At 43.3% G+C, this 17,463-nt stretch overlaps 1 protein-coding gene across 2 annotated transcripts in view; it reads right to left on the bottom strand.

The window, feature by feature from the left end:
* Glrx2 (glutaredoxin 2) overlaps positions 1-9,904 on the bottom strand; it is a 10,563-nt gene extending 659 nt beyond the window's left edge. The window contains exons 1-3 of one of the 2 annotated variants that reach the window (XM_005348463.3): positions 9,522-9,904; positions 5,892-5,955; positions 1,846-2,022 (exon numbers count right to left, since the gene is read on the bottom strand). In XM_005348463.3, the coding sequence (XP_005348520.1) occupies positions 1,846-2,022; positions 5,892-5,954 (240 nt within the window). In that variant the 5' untranslated portion in view covers position 5,955; positions 9,522-9,904. Of the gene's footprint in view, positions 1-1,845; positions 2,023-5,891; positions 5,956-9,210; positions 9,463-9,521 lie in introns of those variants that run through there. The other variant, XM_005348462.3, reaches the window with a different exon arrangement.
* Between the last annotated feature and the right edge of the window lie 7,559 nt (positions 9,905-17,463).

Genomic DNA, 17,463 nt, shown 5'->3' with positions numbered 1-17,463 from the left:
GTGGTTATTTCAAGTAAATCTTAATTCACTTTAGTAACATATGGCTAAATCCCTGCAGGGCCATGTCCTGGAACAGAACCGGGAGTCAGGGAGAGTCATTTTTCTTAGATGACTTAGTTATTGTTTTTTTTTTTTTAAAAAATATTTTATTTATTTATTATATATACAATATTCTGTGTGTTTGCCTGCAGGCCAGAAGAGGGCACCAGATCTCATTTTTAGATGGTTGTGAGCCACCCATGTGGTTGCTGGGAATTGAACCCAGGACCTTTGGAAGAGCAGGCAATGCTCTTAACCACTGAGCCATCTCTCCAGCCCCTATCTGTCTCTTTCTTTAGGCCAGATCCTAAGTACACTTTCTTCTGACACTTTGGGCTTCCCTCTTGTCCCACCTATGGCTGCTTGTCTCCCATGTGACTGACATCTGTGCTGGCTTAAACAGCGTGGCTTTGTTTCCTTTCCTCCTCCATTCTTCTCCTTCAGGCAACTACTGAGGTTTTCAGCACGCCTGACCCAGAAGTTTGTCTTTTAAACTCTAATAAAACTGTCCTTGAGCAGAAAGGGAAAAGGGAGGGATGGAGGGAAATCTAGGTAAGTATTAATAATGTTGAAATGGTTCCTTTCTACATGTTTACCAATGTCTTCTACAAAACTTTAAACAAGGACAGTAGTAACAATAAATATTTTTCTGACTATTCTAATCATAAAAAGATAAAAACTTCCAGAGGCTAGAACAATGAGTACTAAGCACAGATAAGCACAGGAGGTTGGAGACTGATATTATTCTGTACTGTCCAAGAGTGGAAGGGTAGCTCTTTCTCTTCAGGTCACAGGCCCTTCGGGAGCCGCCGATTACCGTCCAGCCACGGCCAAGTCCAAGAACCACACCACACACAACCAGTCCCGGAAATGACACAGAAACGGCATCAAGAAACCCCGGTCACAAAGATACGAATCTCTCAAGGGGGTCGACCCCAAGTTCCTGAGGAACATGCGCTTTGCCAAGAAGCACAACAAGAAAGGCCTGAAGGAGATGCAGGCAAATAATGCAAAGGTCATGAGCATATGTACAGAGGCCATCAAGGCCCTGGTGAAGCCGCAGGTGGTGAAGCCCAAGGTGCCAAAGGGCCCCAGCCGCAAACTCAGCCGCCTCGCTTTCATTGCTCACCCCAAGCTTGGGAAGCGGATTAGAACTACATGGCCAGGGGTCGTAGGCTCCAAAAAACAAAGCCCAAGGTTCAAGCCAAGGCAGAGGCCTCAGCTGCAGCTCAGGCTCCCAAAGGTGCCCAGGCCCCTGTGAAGGCCCCATAAAAAAGGTCGCAGTCTGCCAGTGTGAAGACAGATGGACTGGTGTGAATATCTATACAGTATTTGCAGATGATCAGAACCTTATGCTGTTTTTACAAATAAACTTGAGGCAAGTTGTGTGTAAAAAACAATAATAAATAAATAAAAAAGAGGGGAAGGGTAATTTCACCTTGCAAAGACTTCCAAAAGGACCTTAATATTCCACAGACATGCACTCATGACACCATTACCTGCCTCACCCATCATCCCCCCTCCTCCCTCCCTCTCTTTCTCCTTCTCCCTCTCTCTCCCTCCTCCTTACACACACACACACACACACACACACACACACACACACACGGTAAACATAAAAGTTAAAATGAACTACGCCATTTCCTATTCTATGAGTCTGGTCTCTTTGCACAGCTACCATTTCTTTATCAACATGAGATCCACAGAAATGCGAGGTTTGCTGTTTCTAGCAGGAAAGTCTAGTGTCCAGGGACTGGCATGTCACCAGCTCATCACCAGGGGCAGCGGGGCTGAGGGCACACTCACAGTTCTTTCTCCAGTCATCTTATGAAGGGCATCTTGAAACTGGCTACCATATTCCAGCATATCCAATTCTACAGCTTTATAGTTGACATTCATGTCGTGGAAAATCTTTTTGGCCATTGAACAGTAAGAACAGGATGTTTTTGAGAAAATCACCACACAATTGTTAGAAATTGTTTCCTGAAATTAAAAAGAAGCAAAACGTTCTCATCTTAGATATTACCTTCTGGAATGAAATCATAACTAGTGGAAGGAATGTGATTTTGGAGTGCAGAGCACAACTCTGCTCCAACTAAGTTCCTATCATCTATCTATGGTATCCGTTATAATATTATTAGATATTATAATAATACCTGAGGATGTTATTTATTCCAAAAGCTGGCCATTAGAAACAAAAATGTATCCTAACAGTGCCTGAGAGCAGTATCAAGAATACCAGTGAGAGCCAATTCTTAGACAGCAAACACTCCTGCATATTCCCGATGTCATAAAGGCATTGCGTCACTGTAATCTTAATGTAGATCCATCCTGTATTATATAGACTGCACAGGGGAAGACACTGAGGCACAGGGGAAGATAAGTAACTATCAGCTGTCCTTGATCAATAAACAGATATGAGTCCAGCCCTAGAGTCGAAGTACTTAATCTGTATCATACTTCTTAATGTTTAAGAGGTGTTTACTGCTTACTCCTGATGACTTTCAGACGCAAGGAAATAATGTGTCAGTTCTCCTTAAAATGCACAGCATCCCCAGGCGTGAACAACAGCTCATTTCCCCATTTCTATACAGTAAAAGATGTAAACTTTGTAAACTATGCCTTCCAGCTGATCCTGGAAAAGCTACTTCCAGAAAAGCTTATTCGCTGCTTTGAAGCTGAAATCATAAGCAATTTTCAAAATGACTGTGATAGCAGCCTGGGTTGCAGTGTTCTCCAGGCCTTCACCACAATGCCCGGGCTTTGGGATGTGTCTGCACAGCCTCTGAAGTTTTCTTGTGTTCTTTATCTGGATGTCCAAGTCCCTTAGACAAGGTCAGCAGACAGCACTGGTATCCATGCAGGTTGTCAATGGACAAGTCTGGCACCTGAGCACCTGCCTAGGTGGTTCTTACATGGCACGGCATAATCAGGGACTTCAAGACAAAGACACAAAGGGCAACACCTAGACAAAGTGCTTCAGAACTTATAGGCACCCTGAGGGGTCAAGGGATCCTGGGTCATCCCCTAGATGTGGGCAGGTTGGTCCACTTTATGTTCTTCCTCCTGCTCACTAAGTATTTAAAATTCTATCAAAGTAAGATCAGCCGCACCAGACAGTATACTGCACTGATGAATCAGTTTTACAGATAAAAAAACTGAGGCTGAGAGGGTCCTTGTACTTAACTCACACTCCACATCACACCCAAAGCCAGTAATCTTCTACCATGCTATTTAGGCTAGAGGCACGCTGAGCCTCTCATTTAGACTTGAAGCAAAGAGCACGCTGAGTGCTCCCATGGCACAGAAGCCCTAATAAAGAGATTCCAAAGTGAGTGGACCTCAAGATGATAGTGCCAGGGGTCTCACAAACACTCCTCGTTGTCGTTCAAGCCCATCCTTACTGAATGTTTCACAGTGCTGTCTTTGGATTTTAAAATAGAGAATACCCTGCACAAGAAGTTTCTCACATTGAGTGAGGTTAACTAAGACAAACTCAGATTCATTCTATGCACTGCTGGGGCGCAAAGCCCAGGACCTCATACATGCTAGGCTCTTGCCCAACCACTGAGCTACACACTCAGTCCAAAGCAGTAACAATATACATGTAGACGATAGTGAGGAGGGGGGAAAAAAGATATGCCTTATGAGCTTGAAGAAAAGAAAAAAAAAACATATATAGGAGGAATTCTGGGGGTCTTGTTTTTGTTTTCATTTTTGCTTAGAAAGAGGGATCTCAGATGTATTGTCCAAAGGAGCCTGGCATTTTCTCTCCTCTTGCTTCAGCTTCCCAAGTGCTAGGATGACAGGCACCACAGCCAGCTTAGCGCAAACGTCCTGAGGCAGAATTAATTAAGATTGGCAGCGAAAGAAAGAAACAAGAGACTATAATCATGTATAGTATCCCTAAGTGAATAATTTTATGGGTAATTATTGCTCAGTAGGTTCTGTGTTAGGGCAGAAAGCCGTTAAACAGCTGCCCATGCCAAAACCACACAATAACCTTGGCTCTGAACCACTGACTCTTATGTATCAACAGTCTTAGAGCAGGCATGATGAAAAATAAATAAAAATTTCAACCTCAGAGATGGATTTCATTAAGAATAAAGGAATTTCAGAAAGAGGAAGAGGGCGCAAGCACATTTTTAAAAAGTTCTTACTGCGGTGTGAAGTCCTTTCTAGATGATTTGACCATTACCATGGGTGTAATTCAAAATACAAAACAGAACTTGGAAACTCTATTGAGATGAACTTATATATAATGTATGTGGTCATCTACTCCCCCTCCTCCCTAATAGAAGAAACACCTTTGAAAAGGGTGATAGAACCTTACAGAGATACATTTAAACAAAAGGTCTTAGGCTACATGGGGAAGGTGTGCAGCTGTTGCTAATAGTGGTTACTTACTAGGAGCCAGAGCACATACCTCCAGTTAGCAAGGCTCCAATGAGACATAGCACAGACCTCATAACCACACAGCCTTGTACCAGGCTGGACTAAGTTGCCAAAAATGATAATCACGGATTCAGTAAGAAATCTTGGTCGCTTAAGTAAATTTTATATTGCCTTAAAGGTATAGAAACAGGCCATTTTTCTTGCTTTTGATTTAATAGTTCTTCATAATTAGCACCGAATGCTTGATTAAGATAGATTTATGGCCGGGCGGTGGTGGCGCACGCCTTTAATCCCAGCACTTGGGAGGCAGAGGCAGGCGGATCTCTGTGAGTTCGAGACCAGCCTGGTCTACAGAGCTAGTTCCAGGACAGGCTCCAAAACCACAGAGAAACCCTGTCTTGAAAAACCAAAAAAAAAAAAAAAAAAAAAAAAAAGAGAGAGAGAGATAGATTTATGGCACTTCCAGCTGTAAATCTAAAATGATGTGTGTTTCATAACCTTTCAGTTGTACTTGTAAGTGTTGCGCATATGAACATACTTTAGTTTTCCTAAATACAAGCACTCCATTAGAAGTGATTTTGTCTTACTGATAACATTTTATGTTTCGTTTTATATGACAAGTTATTAAATATATTTTTGTGTAAAATAAAATAAAAACTTTAAAAAAAAAAAAAAGGAAATTTCAGCCAGGCCTAACAGGACAGACCTGTAATCCCAACTAGCTACGCAGAAGTCGAGGCAACACTGCAAATTCAAAAGTAGTATGAGTTAGAACAGTTTACAGCCAACTGAGGCAACTCGGGAGACCCTCCTCAGAAGAAGTGACAAGATGAACAGAGAGGAAGCTTGATGGTGAAATGTCTAACAGTTCAGGACAGCCCAGACACAATCTCCAGAACAGCTGATTCGAAAACGTCAGGGGAAAGGTTTAGAAAGATGGCTCTGTAGGTAAGAGTACTTCCTGCACAATCATGACGACCTGAGTTCAGTTCCCAGCATGCAGGAGAAGAGTCATCAGTGGCTACATACAGCCCTGTAATCCCAGCATGGGAGGTAGGGGTGAGAAGGAAGACAGAGACAGAATTGCTGGGTGGGGCTCAATGACCACCAGCCTAACTCCACATTCGGTGAGAGAGACCATCTCAAAAGAATAAGGCAGCGGCAGATAACAATAGAGCAGGATATTGGACATCCCTGCTCTGGCCTCCACACATGCATACAGGCATGTGTATAGCACACACACATAAACTACATTCTCACACAAGAGGAAAGAAGAAACCAGAAATTTAAAAAAAAAAAAATGACATAGGTAGAACTTGTCACAAGGATAATTTTGATAGCAGCTTTTAAATTAAATATGAATTCAGTAATTATTTCCCAAACTAGATCAAGTCTGGACACAGAGTATGTCAAATGTGTGTGACGGTCCTCCTCCCTCCATCAGCCCCATCACTCACGTGGATCTGGTTCACAGGCGTACATGCTGACTTCCCTACGGATGAGGATGTGCCGTTTCCCATCCTAAAACAAAGGAAAAGACCAGCTCAGTGAGTGAGGTACCCTCTACCCCCTTGGTTCCAGTAGAAGACAACCTTCAATACAAGGATTCCAAATACACAAAGCGGGAAAAAGCTTCATCACCACCAAATACCTGACCACAAAGTACCTGTCTACTAATACCATAAGGAATTGTTGCTTATCTAAGTAGCCATTCAATAATTTTTACCTGATAAAAGCAGTCTCTATGTCTAAAGTTGAATACAGTCTTATTCATAAGTAAATTCATAATCACCAAATACCACATACTCTGCCCTAATGAAGACCTGATGGCTGGCAATAAAATGTGTTTTGAATTTCTTCTGAAAACATACAAAATGGTGTGTGTGGGGGGGGAGGACCTAGAGAGATGACTCAGCAATTAAGAGCATTTGTTGCTCTTGCAGAAGACCCAGCTTCAGTTCCCAGAACCCACATCCATCTTGCTCACAACCAACAAGCTGGAAATCTAGCTTTAAGAGATCTGATGCCCACTTCTGGTCTTTTCAAGCATGCACAGCTGCAATACACTCACATAAACATATAAATAAAACAATAACTTTTAAATATACAGAATCTTTGGGGACACTGTGAAGCAAAGAACCTACAAAGACTAAGGGAATGAAGGTTTTCAATGCATGAATCCTATAGTTCCCAGTTTCTCCATCCACCAAGTAGGAAAAATGATGACTCCCACTTAAAGTTTAACACAGTAAATGTCAATAATACTTGACATGATTATTTACTCCTGATATGGGACCCTCATTACCTCAGCATTTGTTATCCAAAACCTAGAGCTGAAAAAAAAGAAGTACTTGAGTCAGGGGTGGTAGCATACACCTTTGATCCCAGCACTGGGAACGCAGAAGCACTGGAGCTCTGTGAGTGGAGGCCTGCCTGGATTACACCGTGAGTTCCAAAACAGCCAAGACCATGTAAAGAGACCCTGTAAACAGATAGTCAGGTGGATGGGTAGATATGTAGGCAGATAGATAGAGATGATAGATAGATAGATAGATAGATAGATAGATAGATAGATAGATAGATAGATAGATAGATAGATAGGTAGGTAGGTAGGTAGGTAGGTAGGTAGGTAGGTAGGTAGATAGATAGATAGATAGATAGATAGATAGATAGATAGATAGATAGATAGATAGGTAGGTAGGTAGGTAGGTAGGTAGGTAGGTAGGTAGGTAGATAGATAGATAGATAGATAGATAGATAGATAGATAGATAGATAGATAGATAGATAGACAGATAGACAGACAGATAGACAGACAGACAGACAGACAGACAGACAGACAGATGATGGATGAACAGACAGACAATCATCATCAGGTCTTTCCATGGAGTCTAGAATCTCTTTCCCTCATTCACTCATTTTTTCTTGTCAGTTAGCAAGGTCTGACCACATTCTTGGAGCAAATTAGACATAATGTAAACTACTAACCTTTCAAAAACATTCGTTAGGCACATGCTGCCAAGGAGAACTGCTCAAAGATCTAAGGAGTTAGGGTGAGATACAGAACTTAAAGTGCAAATGATTTCTAATATCTTTTTGTTTGTTTTCTAGATAGGGTTTCTCTGGGTAGTCCTAGATGTCCTGAAACTTGCTTTGTAGACCAGGCTGGCTTCGAACACAGAGATCCACTGACCTCTGCCTTCCAAGTGCTAGGGTTAAAGATGCGTGCCACCACACATGGCTACAAATGGTTTTTAAAATTATTTCTTTTGCTGGGCGGTGGTGGCGCACGCCTTTAATCCCAGCACTCGGGAGGCAGAGGCAGGCGGATCTCTGTGAGTTCGAGGCCAGCCTGGTCTACCAAGGGAGTTCCAGGACAGGAAAGTAAGGTATTTTAAATTTAAAAATTAAAGGCCCCAGCCAAACAAAGCATTTCTTAAATCATAGTTCTGTGTTTGAGTGAATCCCCTCTAAATGGTCTTTTCCTGTGCATGGTGCCCCTGGATGATGAATTTCTGTTTTGCACAGTCATTCTGGAAAACTTCAAAGAAGTTGCAACAAGCAACATTTCAACAAAGATGAGTTAGAAACAAGAATCACTGCAACTAAACGTGCGTTTCTCATTGATCCGCAACAAGTTGACAAGGAAACCTAGAAAACAAAAGCATGTGTGTGCCAATACCAGATAGAGAGAAGGTAGGAGCAAGCGGGAGGCTCAGAAAGACTGTCCTATTTGGAGGAGGCAGCTTTGAGGGGGAAAAAAGCTGGCGGAGTTTCTTAAGTAAGTCTAAAACAGTATGGAAAATAGACGGCCTTGGCCTGGAAGAGCGCTGCACGTCAACAATCCAATCTATCTGGAAAAAAAAAGTGTTTGTTTTGTTTTGTTTTTCATCTCTATGCTAGCATTATCTCCTCCTCAAACCTATCCAGCATTTACAGCAAATGAACTTTTCTAAGAAAATGATAAGTCCAAGAAAGCACATTCTAAATTATTACTCCCTTTCCTGCCAGAGAAAAAGCTCCAAAAAGGTGCCCCTATCTTTTTGAGGCAGTCCTATCAATTTCTAGTTGTCCTATTAAAGAATGAGGCAGGCACCGAGTAAATGCACAATAAACACCTTGCCTCAATACTAGTCAAGCACCAACTAGTCATGCTCCATTTACGGAACACCTACTAAGAGGTGGTTGATGGGTAAAGCAGGATATACACCGACACATCCAATAGGAAATAGTTCTAAGGACCTGTCAACAACTTAACGTCACGAGATTGGCGCTTTCAGAGGAAGTCTCTGGAAGACAGTGGAGGAATAAAAGCGCTGTAGCGGCCACTGAGATGTCTTGAGAGCCGCCTAGGCCGAACCTGGTCGGCCACAGCTGGGGTGTCAGGCCAGGGTATGCCAAGGAGGAGCGCCCAGGAAAGCAACACTGCCATCAAGTCAGAAACCACATCTACAGGATGCCAGAGTTACTAGCTGCAAAACCTTGGCCATTTAGAAGCAACAGTCATGTTCACTTCCTGCTACAGGACAGCCAAGAGGTAGCATCAAAATAAGATGTAGCATCAAAACAAGAGCAGCGGCTGGTTAAATAAGTTCCCACAGCAGGAAAGACCTTTTTCACGGTCGCCCGGGTGTACACTGAGCTAAAGCTGGGTATGTGAAGTTCCAACCAGGGCGTTTGGTATTTGTCCCCCAAACCTGGCTCGGGCTCCCGGGGAAGGTCCACACTAACACTACCACAGGATCCCACGGGCCACGCAGGCCCGTCCCACCGCGTACCCCGAGCCCGCAGCTCCAGCCGCGCTGCGCCGCCAAGTCAAGCTGCTCCCGCTCGCCACCAGTCGCCTCCCCACCGAACTCGCGCAGCGCCAGGACATGGCCAAGCGTCCTCCCGGCAGCCGCGGGAAGAGCAGCCGGTGAGAGCGACCACAATGCCGGGAGTCCGCCCCTCCCGCGGCCTCGCCCCGCCCCGCCGGGCTGCCCGCGCCACAGCCGGGCTCGGAGAGCCGCCGTCCTTCCCGGCTTCCCTCCTCCCCGCGCGTCCCCGAGCCTGCTGGTGCGCAGCCTCGGCCGAAGAACATAGCTCTCACCTGCTCGCCGAGTTCTTCCGATCTCTGCCGAGTTCTCCCGAGCCCCACACGCCGGCATCAAGGGTTGAGAAAGGCTGCGTGGAAATTAGTCCAGGCAAGGTGGCGTTGTTCGCCTGTGAGTGGTAGTTCAGTCACCGCCTCCTGTCGGACAGGTTTGTAATGCGAAAGAAGGGCTGTAATGTCATCTTAAAGTTATTGTTGATTAAGAGCCCAAAGGGAAGTTGGATTTTCCACTTAGAAAGTAAAAGACAAAGGCAATCTAATGTTGAACTTTCTTTCCGAAGATGGTGTTTTTAAGATTAACTGAAATGGGGAAACGAACTAGCCCAGAGATACTTCATCATGGCTTTGACAGCCATGACTGCCACAGCTCCTGATGACAAACTGCCCAAGCCACTCAGAGATGGTAATAATAGCCCTTTGTGCGTCTCTTCACAAATCCAGGGACACTCAGCCTTTTACTTACAGAGGATGCTGAAAGTGTTAAAGCCACAGGTCAAATGGTAACAATTATAAATTGTTCTCAGCTGTTGGAACTATCCATACCTTTACTGAGCCCTCATGCTGATCCCAGGGTACAAAATTAGAACTTCTGTTTATGACTGTTCTTTTTTTTTTTTAACCTCCCTTGGTCTATATTTCATTAATTCATAAGAGAATGAAAGTTAGCTGCAAAAACAAATAACTCTCTCATGGGCAAAACATATTTTTTTCATAAGTCCAAATTTATCTTTAAAGTTTGTGATCTATAATTTTAGAGCTTTTACTTTACCAAGAGATAACTACTTCGTAAAGCTGCCGTGTTTTTTGCTTTGAAGTAGAACTTTTGAAGTACAGTTTTACCTTTTGTCTCAAGTAAGTGAAACAATGTGTTACAACATAATTGCCTTCCCCTTTCTCTCCAGAGATACACTGTTTAGTCCCAGGTTGCCCTCAAATTTGTCATCTTCCTGCTGTCGGGATCTCTAAGACACTGGAATAACAGGTGCAGCAGTGCCTCTTGCACAAGTTAACATTCTGTATATGGAATTTTTAGTGGGCATTTGCTCTTTTAATTATTCTCAGAAGCAGCCAGGCAGTGGTGGCTCATGACTTAATTCCAGCACTCAGGAGGCAGAGACAAGCAGATCTCTGTGAGTTCAAACTCAGCCTGGTCTACAGAGAGAGTTCCAGGACAGTGAGGGCTTCACAGAGAAACCATCTCCAGGACCAAATCTCAGAAGTCAAGTACTAACTGCATTGTGCCCAATTTTAGCACATGTTGAAACCAGACCAATATTTTTCAACTTCCTGTGTTTCATGAGCTAGCTATAAAAATGATACTTTTTGTCCACACTTGCGATTGTCAGGGTGGGGGTAGTGAGACCACCAACTGGACCACTCCATTGCTGGAAAAAAAAAAAAAAGTCTATCAGGAATCAAACAGCTAAGGCTATGATGTAAAAGCAGGCGAATTTAATGACAGCCAGGTGGGGCCTTTGAGCTGATACAGGCTGTTCCGATTGACAGGGAACTAGAATACCTTGCCCACAGTAGGCAAGATTTAGGACTTTTGCTGGTAAAGACAAGCTGAACTTGGATTTTTGTTTGTTGACCCACCTGTTTCAAGTCCTTCTGCTAGGACACCAGCACTGCCATTTGGGTGGTCAAATTGGACCAACAGTGATGATTTCAACAATATAAGAAGGATATTAGGGCCAGGCAATGCTGGCTCTTGGGAGGCAGGCAGATGTCTGGGTTTGGGGCCAGCCAGGTCTGCAGAAGAAAAGGCAGGGCTTCACAAAGAAACCCTGCCTCAGAAAACAAACAGAAAGAGAAGAGAATGATAATTACTGCCAGCTCGGGGGAGTGGTAGTATATGGAGATTTTACTGAAAGGAGCAGAGTGCTACTTATACAATTCAAGTAAATTCTAGCTATGTAACATACAGCATGATAAGTATAGGTCACAATACCAACACTGTATTCTTGAAATTTGCTAAAGTTATCACTCTCAAATTTTCTCACTAACAGAAAACAAATGTAGCTCTTAAGAAGGATGGATATGTTAATTATCTTGGTTGCTATAGTTACTGTAAATTATCTGTGTACATTAAAACATCAAGCTGTGGTGGTGCATTTCCGGATTGGGCAAAACAGAAACTTCTGTCAGTACACGCCTTTAATCCCAGCACTTGGGAGGCAGAGGCAGAGGCAGTCAGATCTCTATGAGTCAGGCCAACTTGTTCTACAGAGTGTGTTCCAGGACTGCCAAGGCTACACAGAGAAACCCTGTCTCAAACAAACAAAACATTAATTTCTGGACCGGAGAGATGGCTCATCAGCCAAGCTCTTCAAGATGTACTCTAACCTGCACACATGTATAGGTTGGATTTCAATCCAGTAACAAATGGCTGAGGTGCCTGTTTAACATAGCAAAGCATACCTGGCTGCCAGGTTCTGCCTGCATCCCTCAGGCCTTACCTGTTTCAGGGTGGGGTATCCCTCCTGGCAGGCATACCCCGCCCTCAACCCTGAACTTCTCCAGCCCAGGGGGTTGGACTGCTCATGTCATTTTGATTACCCCCCTCTTTGTCTCTTTCTACTTTTTTTTTTTTTATTTTGGATTTTCGAGACAGGGTTTCTCTGTGGCTTTGGAGCCTGTCCTGGAACTAGCTCTGTAGACCAGGCTGGTCTCGAACTCACAGAGATCCACCTGCATCTGCCTCCCGAGTGCTGGGATTAAAGGCGTGCGCCACCATCGCCCGGCCTCTTTCTACCTTTATGCCTCCTGTGTGTCTACGTCTGGTCCCCTTTCTCCCCTCTCCCTTCCCCCTCCTTTCCACAGGGCCCAGCCCAGTCTGAACAAGCCCACTCTGGGCTCTCCTAGATATCCATATTCCTGACTCACTCTCCTTTTAATCTATGTATAACCTCCATCATACCTAGGAGCAGTCCTGTTCCCTTTTCTTTTCCTTTTTTATATTCAGTAGACATATATACATACACAAACATGTGTGTGTGTATATACATATATGTGTGTGTGTGTGTAAGTTGTACAACTTAGATAAAGAACTTTTTGTCAGCCAGGAGCTGGTGGTGCACACCTTTGATCACTTCACTCGGGAGGCAGGGACTGGAGGATCCCTGTGAGTTTGAGACTGTCCTGGTCTACAGAGTTCCAGGACAGCCAGAGCTACATAGAGAAACTCTTTCTGGGAAGAAAAAAAAAAGCTTTTTGTTATTTTTAGCTTAATAAAACTGAAGGTAGATAATAAACAGACAGGCAGACAGACGGACAGATGGTAGATTGATAGATGTGCTGGTTTCTGACTACATAAATAGTATATATAATGGGGATGTACAGTCAAAATCAAGAGTATATTGATACAGTCATAAATTTGAAGTTGATGTGGGCTATAGCCAGATTGGAAAATATAGGAACTGAGTTTTTTGTTGTCCTTGTTTTGTTGAGACAGAGTTTCTCTGTGTATCCCTGGCTGTCCAGGAGCTTGCTCTGTAGACCAGGCTGGTCTCAAACTCACAGAGATACGCCTCAAGCTTTAGGTTTTAGATGCCATTTTAAATAACCTTTACAAGACAGTCTGAAATTTAAATGTAAACTTAAAAGTAGTTACAGCAGAAGTCAAAGCAAGCAGAAGTCTGTACACTTGAAAATTAACAGCTATTACTGTTGTCAACATAAATTTGTTCTCAAATTTAAAAATATAATGAAATCAATGGCTGATGGCTTTTAGGCAGCAAGGAAGTATGATGATGTTCAGATTATACTAGGTTAGTTACATTTTAGTCATTTTGCCATACAAATATGGAGGGAAGAGAGCAGTGCAATAGGAAGATAACCGATTATCCTTTTATGCATAGCTGTTGTCTCCAAGGTGGACAACTTTGTCTCTCTGTTGTACAGCACTCAGACAGACCCCCTTGGCCTCCTTGCCCCACAGCCTCCCGAGAGACTCTTAGTCTCTGTCACAAAGTTCTACGCCCGCAGGGCTAGCAAGATGACTCTGGGTAAAGGTACACCAAGCCTGGTGATCCGAGTTCCAGCCCCAAGATCCAAACAGTGGAAGGAACTGGCAAGTTGTCCTCTGATCTCCTCATGCGTGCTACACACATTAAAATAGATAAATGTAATAATAATTTACAGACAAAAATCAAAAACCTTCCCCCCAGTTCAAGCAGTTCAGATGCTGACTACTTCCTGCTTATCATCTCTTCCAGCACTAGTTGGTTAGGTTCCCCGTCTTCATGCTGAGTCATGGGTTTTCCTTTCCTCCACATTAAAGGTCAGATTTCAGTGCTATCTTCTGTCACATCTGCCTCGTTCTTTCCCTCTTTGCTGTCCAATGCTTCCCGTTGGTCCAGTTTTTGGATCCCAAGAAGGATCATTACCTCAATCTAACTTGTACTGTATTCCCTTGCTTCATACTAAAGAAGGAAATAAACACAGGCATTCATGCACACATGCAAACATACACACACACACATCTGTACAGATGCACCTAACAAAATCAAATTAACTCTCTGATTGTGAAAGCCTAACAGCAATCCTTGCCTAGAAACCATAGGATTAAGTAAAAAGTAGAGTGTGATAAACTTCACTCTGGCACGCAGACCGCTTGCTTAAAGCCCCTGCCTCTTATCTTAGAAAAGCAAACACTTGCACAAAGCTGCCTCGAAAAATGATTACCACGACTACCTGGTTGAAGGTCACACTACAGATCCTATTTGCTAAGAAAGGAATGTTTTTTATTACTACCTGAAAATATTTGTCCAGTGGTGTCTGTTCCTGTAAACATGTCTGACTGTGATGGCAATTTCCCTCAATGGGCAAGGGACTCAGAAAGTATCCTCAGGGGGTCACACTGTTACCCAGCCTACAGCACCTGTGGGAAAAGTTATGTCCAGGGCTACTGGACACGCATAAGCTTTGGTCCATGTCTGCAAATAATAAAGCTGAGTTTCTGCTCCTGTCTGTTTGATTCTTTGATGGTCAGACTCAAGACAATTGTTCAGTTCCCAGCACAGATGTAGGGTATCTCACAAACCACTCATTTCTCCAGTGCCAATAGATCTCATACTGTCTTAGGGTATTGCTTTTAAGAGACACCATGACCACCACAACTCTGTCTGTCTATCTGCCTGCCTATCTATCTATCTATCTATCTATCTATCTATCTATCTATCTATCCATCCATCTATCATGTATACAAGTTCTGCTGGCATACACATGCCAGAAGAGGGGCACCAGATCTTTGTGAGCCCCCATGTGGCTGCTGGGACTTGAACTCAGGACCTCTGGAAGAACAACTAGTGCTCTTAACTTCTGAGCCATCTCTCCAGCCCCACTACAACTCTTATAAAGGAAAACATTTAACTGGGGCTGGTGTATGGTTTCAGACATTTAGTCTATCATCATCATGGTGGGAAGAATGTAGGGGTGCAGGCTCCAGATTAGCACAAATCTCTATTTAGGTGCAAAATGCATCATCTCACTTTTACTTTGGGAGATATTCACCTCAGAATGGGGTACGGATGGCAGACAAAAGAAATTATTCCACCCATGCATGCCTTAATTTACCAGTTTATTGGAGTCGCTTACAAGAGTATAGATGAGGGGTGACTCACAGAAGCATGAGTGAAGAAAGGCCAAGTGACAACTCAGAAAAGCTGCAAGCCTACATCTCCTGGCACAATTCACAGATAGCTTGGCCTTCAGGAATGCTTCATCTTAGGAGAGGGTTTCACTGCTTTTCTAAACCTAGGGGAGGGAATAGCAAGGGCTTAAGAATCTTGTACCTTTCTGGAGCTTCCTGAGCAATTTTGCTGCTGCTTTGGATTTTTTGTTTGTTTTCGAGATAGGATTTCACTATGGAGCCTTGGCTGGTCCAGAACTATGTAGACCATGCTGGCTTTGAACTCATGGAGACCCACCTGTCTCTGCCTCCCTGAATACTGCTGGGAATGAATGTTCACACTACTATCAAGTCTGGTCCTTAAGTTTTCTTTACTTCTCGAGTCTTCTGACTCGCCTTCCTCCCTACAGGAGGAGATGTTCCATACAATTGCATAGCAGTTCATCATCCTCATTTAATGTCGGGTTACACATGTGGTGTTTGTAGAACATAATGTTCTGCATTTGTGAAATGAGTCTTGAAATTAGAAAGTCGTGCAATCAGCTGGGAAGGTGGCTCAGTGAGTAAATGTGCTTTCTATGTGAACGTGGTAACGTGAATTCAGATCCCCAGCACCCATACAAACGCTGAGCATAGTGGTATGCTTCTGTAATGCTAGTGCTGGAGGGGCAGACAGGCAGGTCTCCGGTGCTTCCTGGCCAGCCATTCTAGCCAAAAGGGTGAGCTCCATATGCAGGGAGAGACTCACTCTCAAATAAGCTGGGGAGCAGTTGAGGAAGACATTCAACATTGAGATCTGGCCTCTCTATGTGAATGCACACACTGGAAAGCTATCTGAATACATGGTTGTATACCATCTCCACACACACACACACACACACACACACACACAATCGCAAAAACAGGGAAAGGGGAGGAGGGGAGAGGAGGAGGGAAAAAGAGGGAGAGAGATATATTTGTGTAATCCCCGAACTAAGACTTTACTACTGTGAGTAAAACTTCAATATATGTAATTTTTCTTTAGTGGCAATGACAAAACATTCATAATTTTTCCATTTTATAATTCTTTTAAAAACATTCTTTTTTGATCTCTTTATGTATTATTTTATTTTATATGTATGAGTGTTTTGCTTGTATGTACTTTTCAGCACCATGTGTGTGCCTGGTGCCTTCAGAGGTCAGAAGAGCGCATCAGACCCCCCTGGGAGGCATTTCAGATGGTTGTGAACTGCTGTGTGGGTACCAGGAATCAAACCTGCAACCTCTGCAAGAGTAACAAGTGCCCTTAACCACTGACCCAACAACTCCTTCAGCCCCAGCCATTTTATAATCCTTATGGTTATATATGTTTTCACTCTGTACTTATACACTTATAAAGTGAATTAATTCCATAGGAACCCCTCATTTATTTATATATACATATATATATGTGTGTGTGTGTATATATAGAGTCTATGCTTTTGTAAGTATTTTTATATTTTTCAAAGTAAACAATGTCCAAAACAATACTTTTGTGTGGAGTTAAAGCTTCACGGCAAAGCATTTGCCTGGCAGCACCGAGCCTGGGTCCAATTTCCAGCTCTGCAAAATGAATAAACAAAAACAATTTTAGTTTATACTGATGTACTTCCCATGAAACCAAAACCAGATAGCATCAGCTAGCTGTGCACCCTACCTTCTACCATCTCCGTCTGACAAACAAGGTGTGTCATTGGAACAATAAGGGTATGACGGCTACGGGCATGAACAACTGCTTGTGGATTGGACTTGAGGCTTGCTCCACTGGGAGGGATGAGAACCCCTGGTACTGTAAATCTGATGAAAATCCCAAGACTTGGGAGGGCGCGTGTCTTAGGAAGGAACCTAATACTTTGCTAAATAGACATGCCGTCAAAATGCCCTCTAGATAATTATGTTTATAGACATAGATTAGTATACGCTCGGCCTTGGCCAGAAAAACTTTTCTCGAAGTAGTCATCAGTTAATGCAGAAACTCATAATCAAAGTGTTGAAACTAGTGACTTATTGAGTATTCAGCCCTAAATGGGGCATCCTTTTCAACCCATGCCCCACAGCCCAGAAGACAGGATGGAAAAAAGAGGATGCGGAGGAGCACCTGCTGTCATCTTTATACCTCATGACCACTGCAGCTATGGTTACCTACACTACACTGAAGCTATGGTTACCTATACTGTAATAACAGTTACCTATACTGAAGCTATGCTTACCTATATTGTAGTAACAGTTACCTATACTGAAGCTATGCTTACCTACACTGTAGTAACAGTTACCTATGCTGAAGCTATG

This window comes from Microtus ochrogaster, chromosome 6, assembly GCF_000317375.1.
Source record: "Microtus ochrogaster isolate Prairie Vole_2 chromosome 6, MicOch1.0, whole genome shotgun sequence".
In the NCBI taxonomy this organism is placed as follows: Eukaryota; Metazoa; Chordata; class Mammalia; order Rodentia; family Cricetidae; genus Microtus; species Microtus ochrogaster.
The sequence above is the reverse complement of the archived record's forward strand: the minus strand, read 5'-3'. Positions and strand labels throughout refer to the sequence as shown.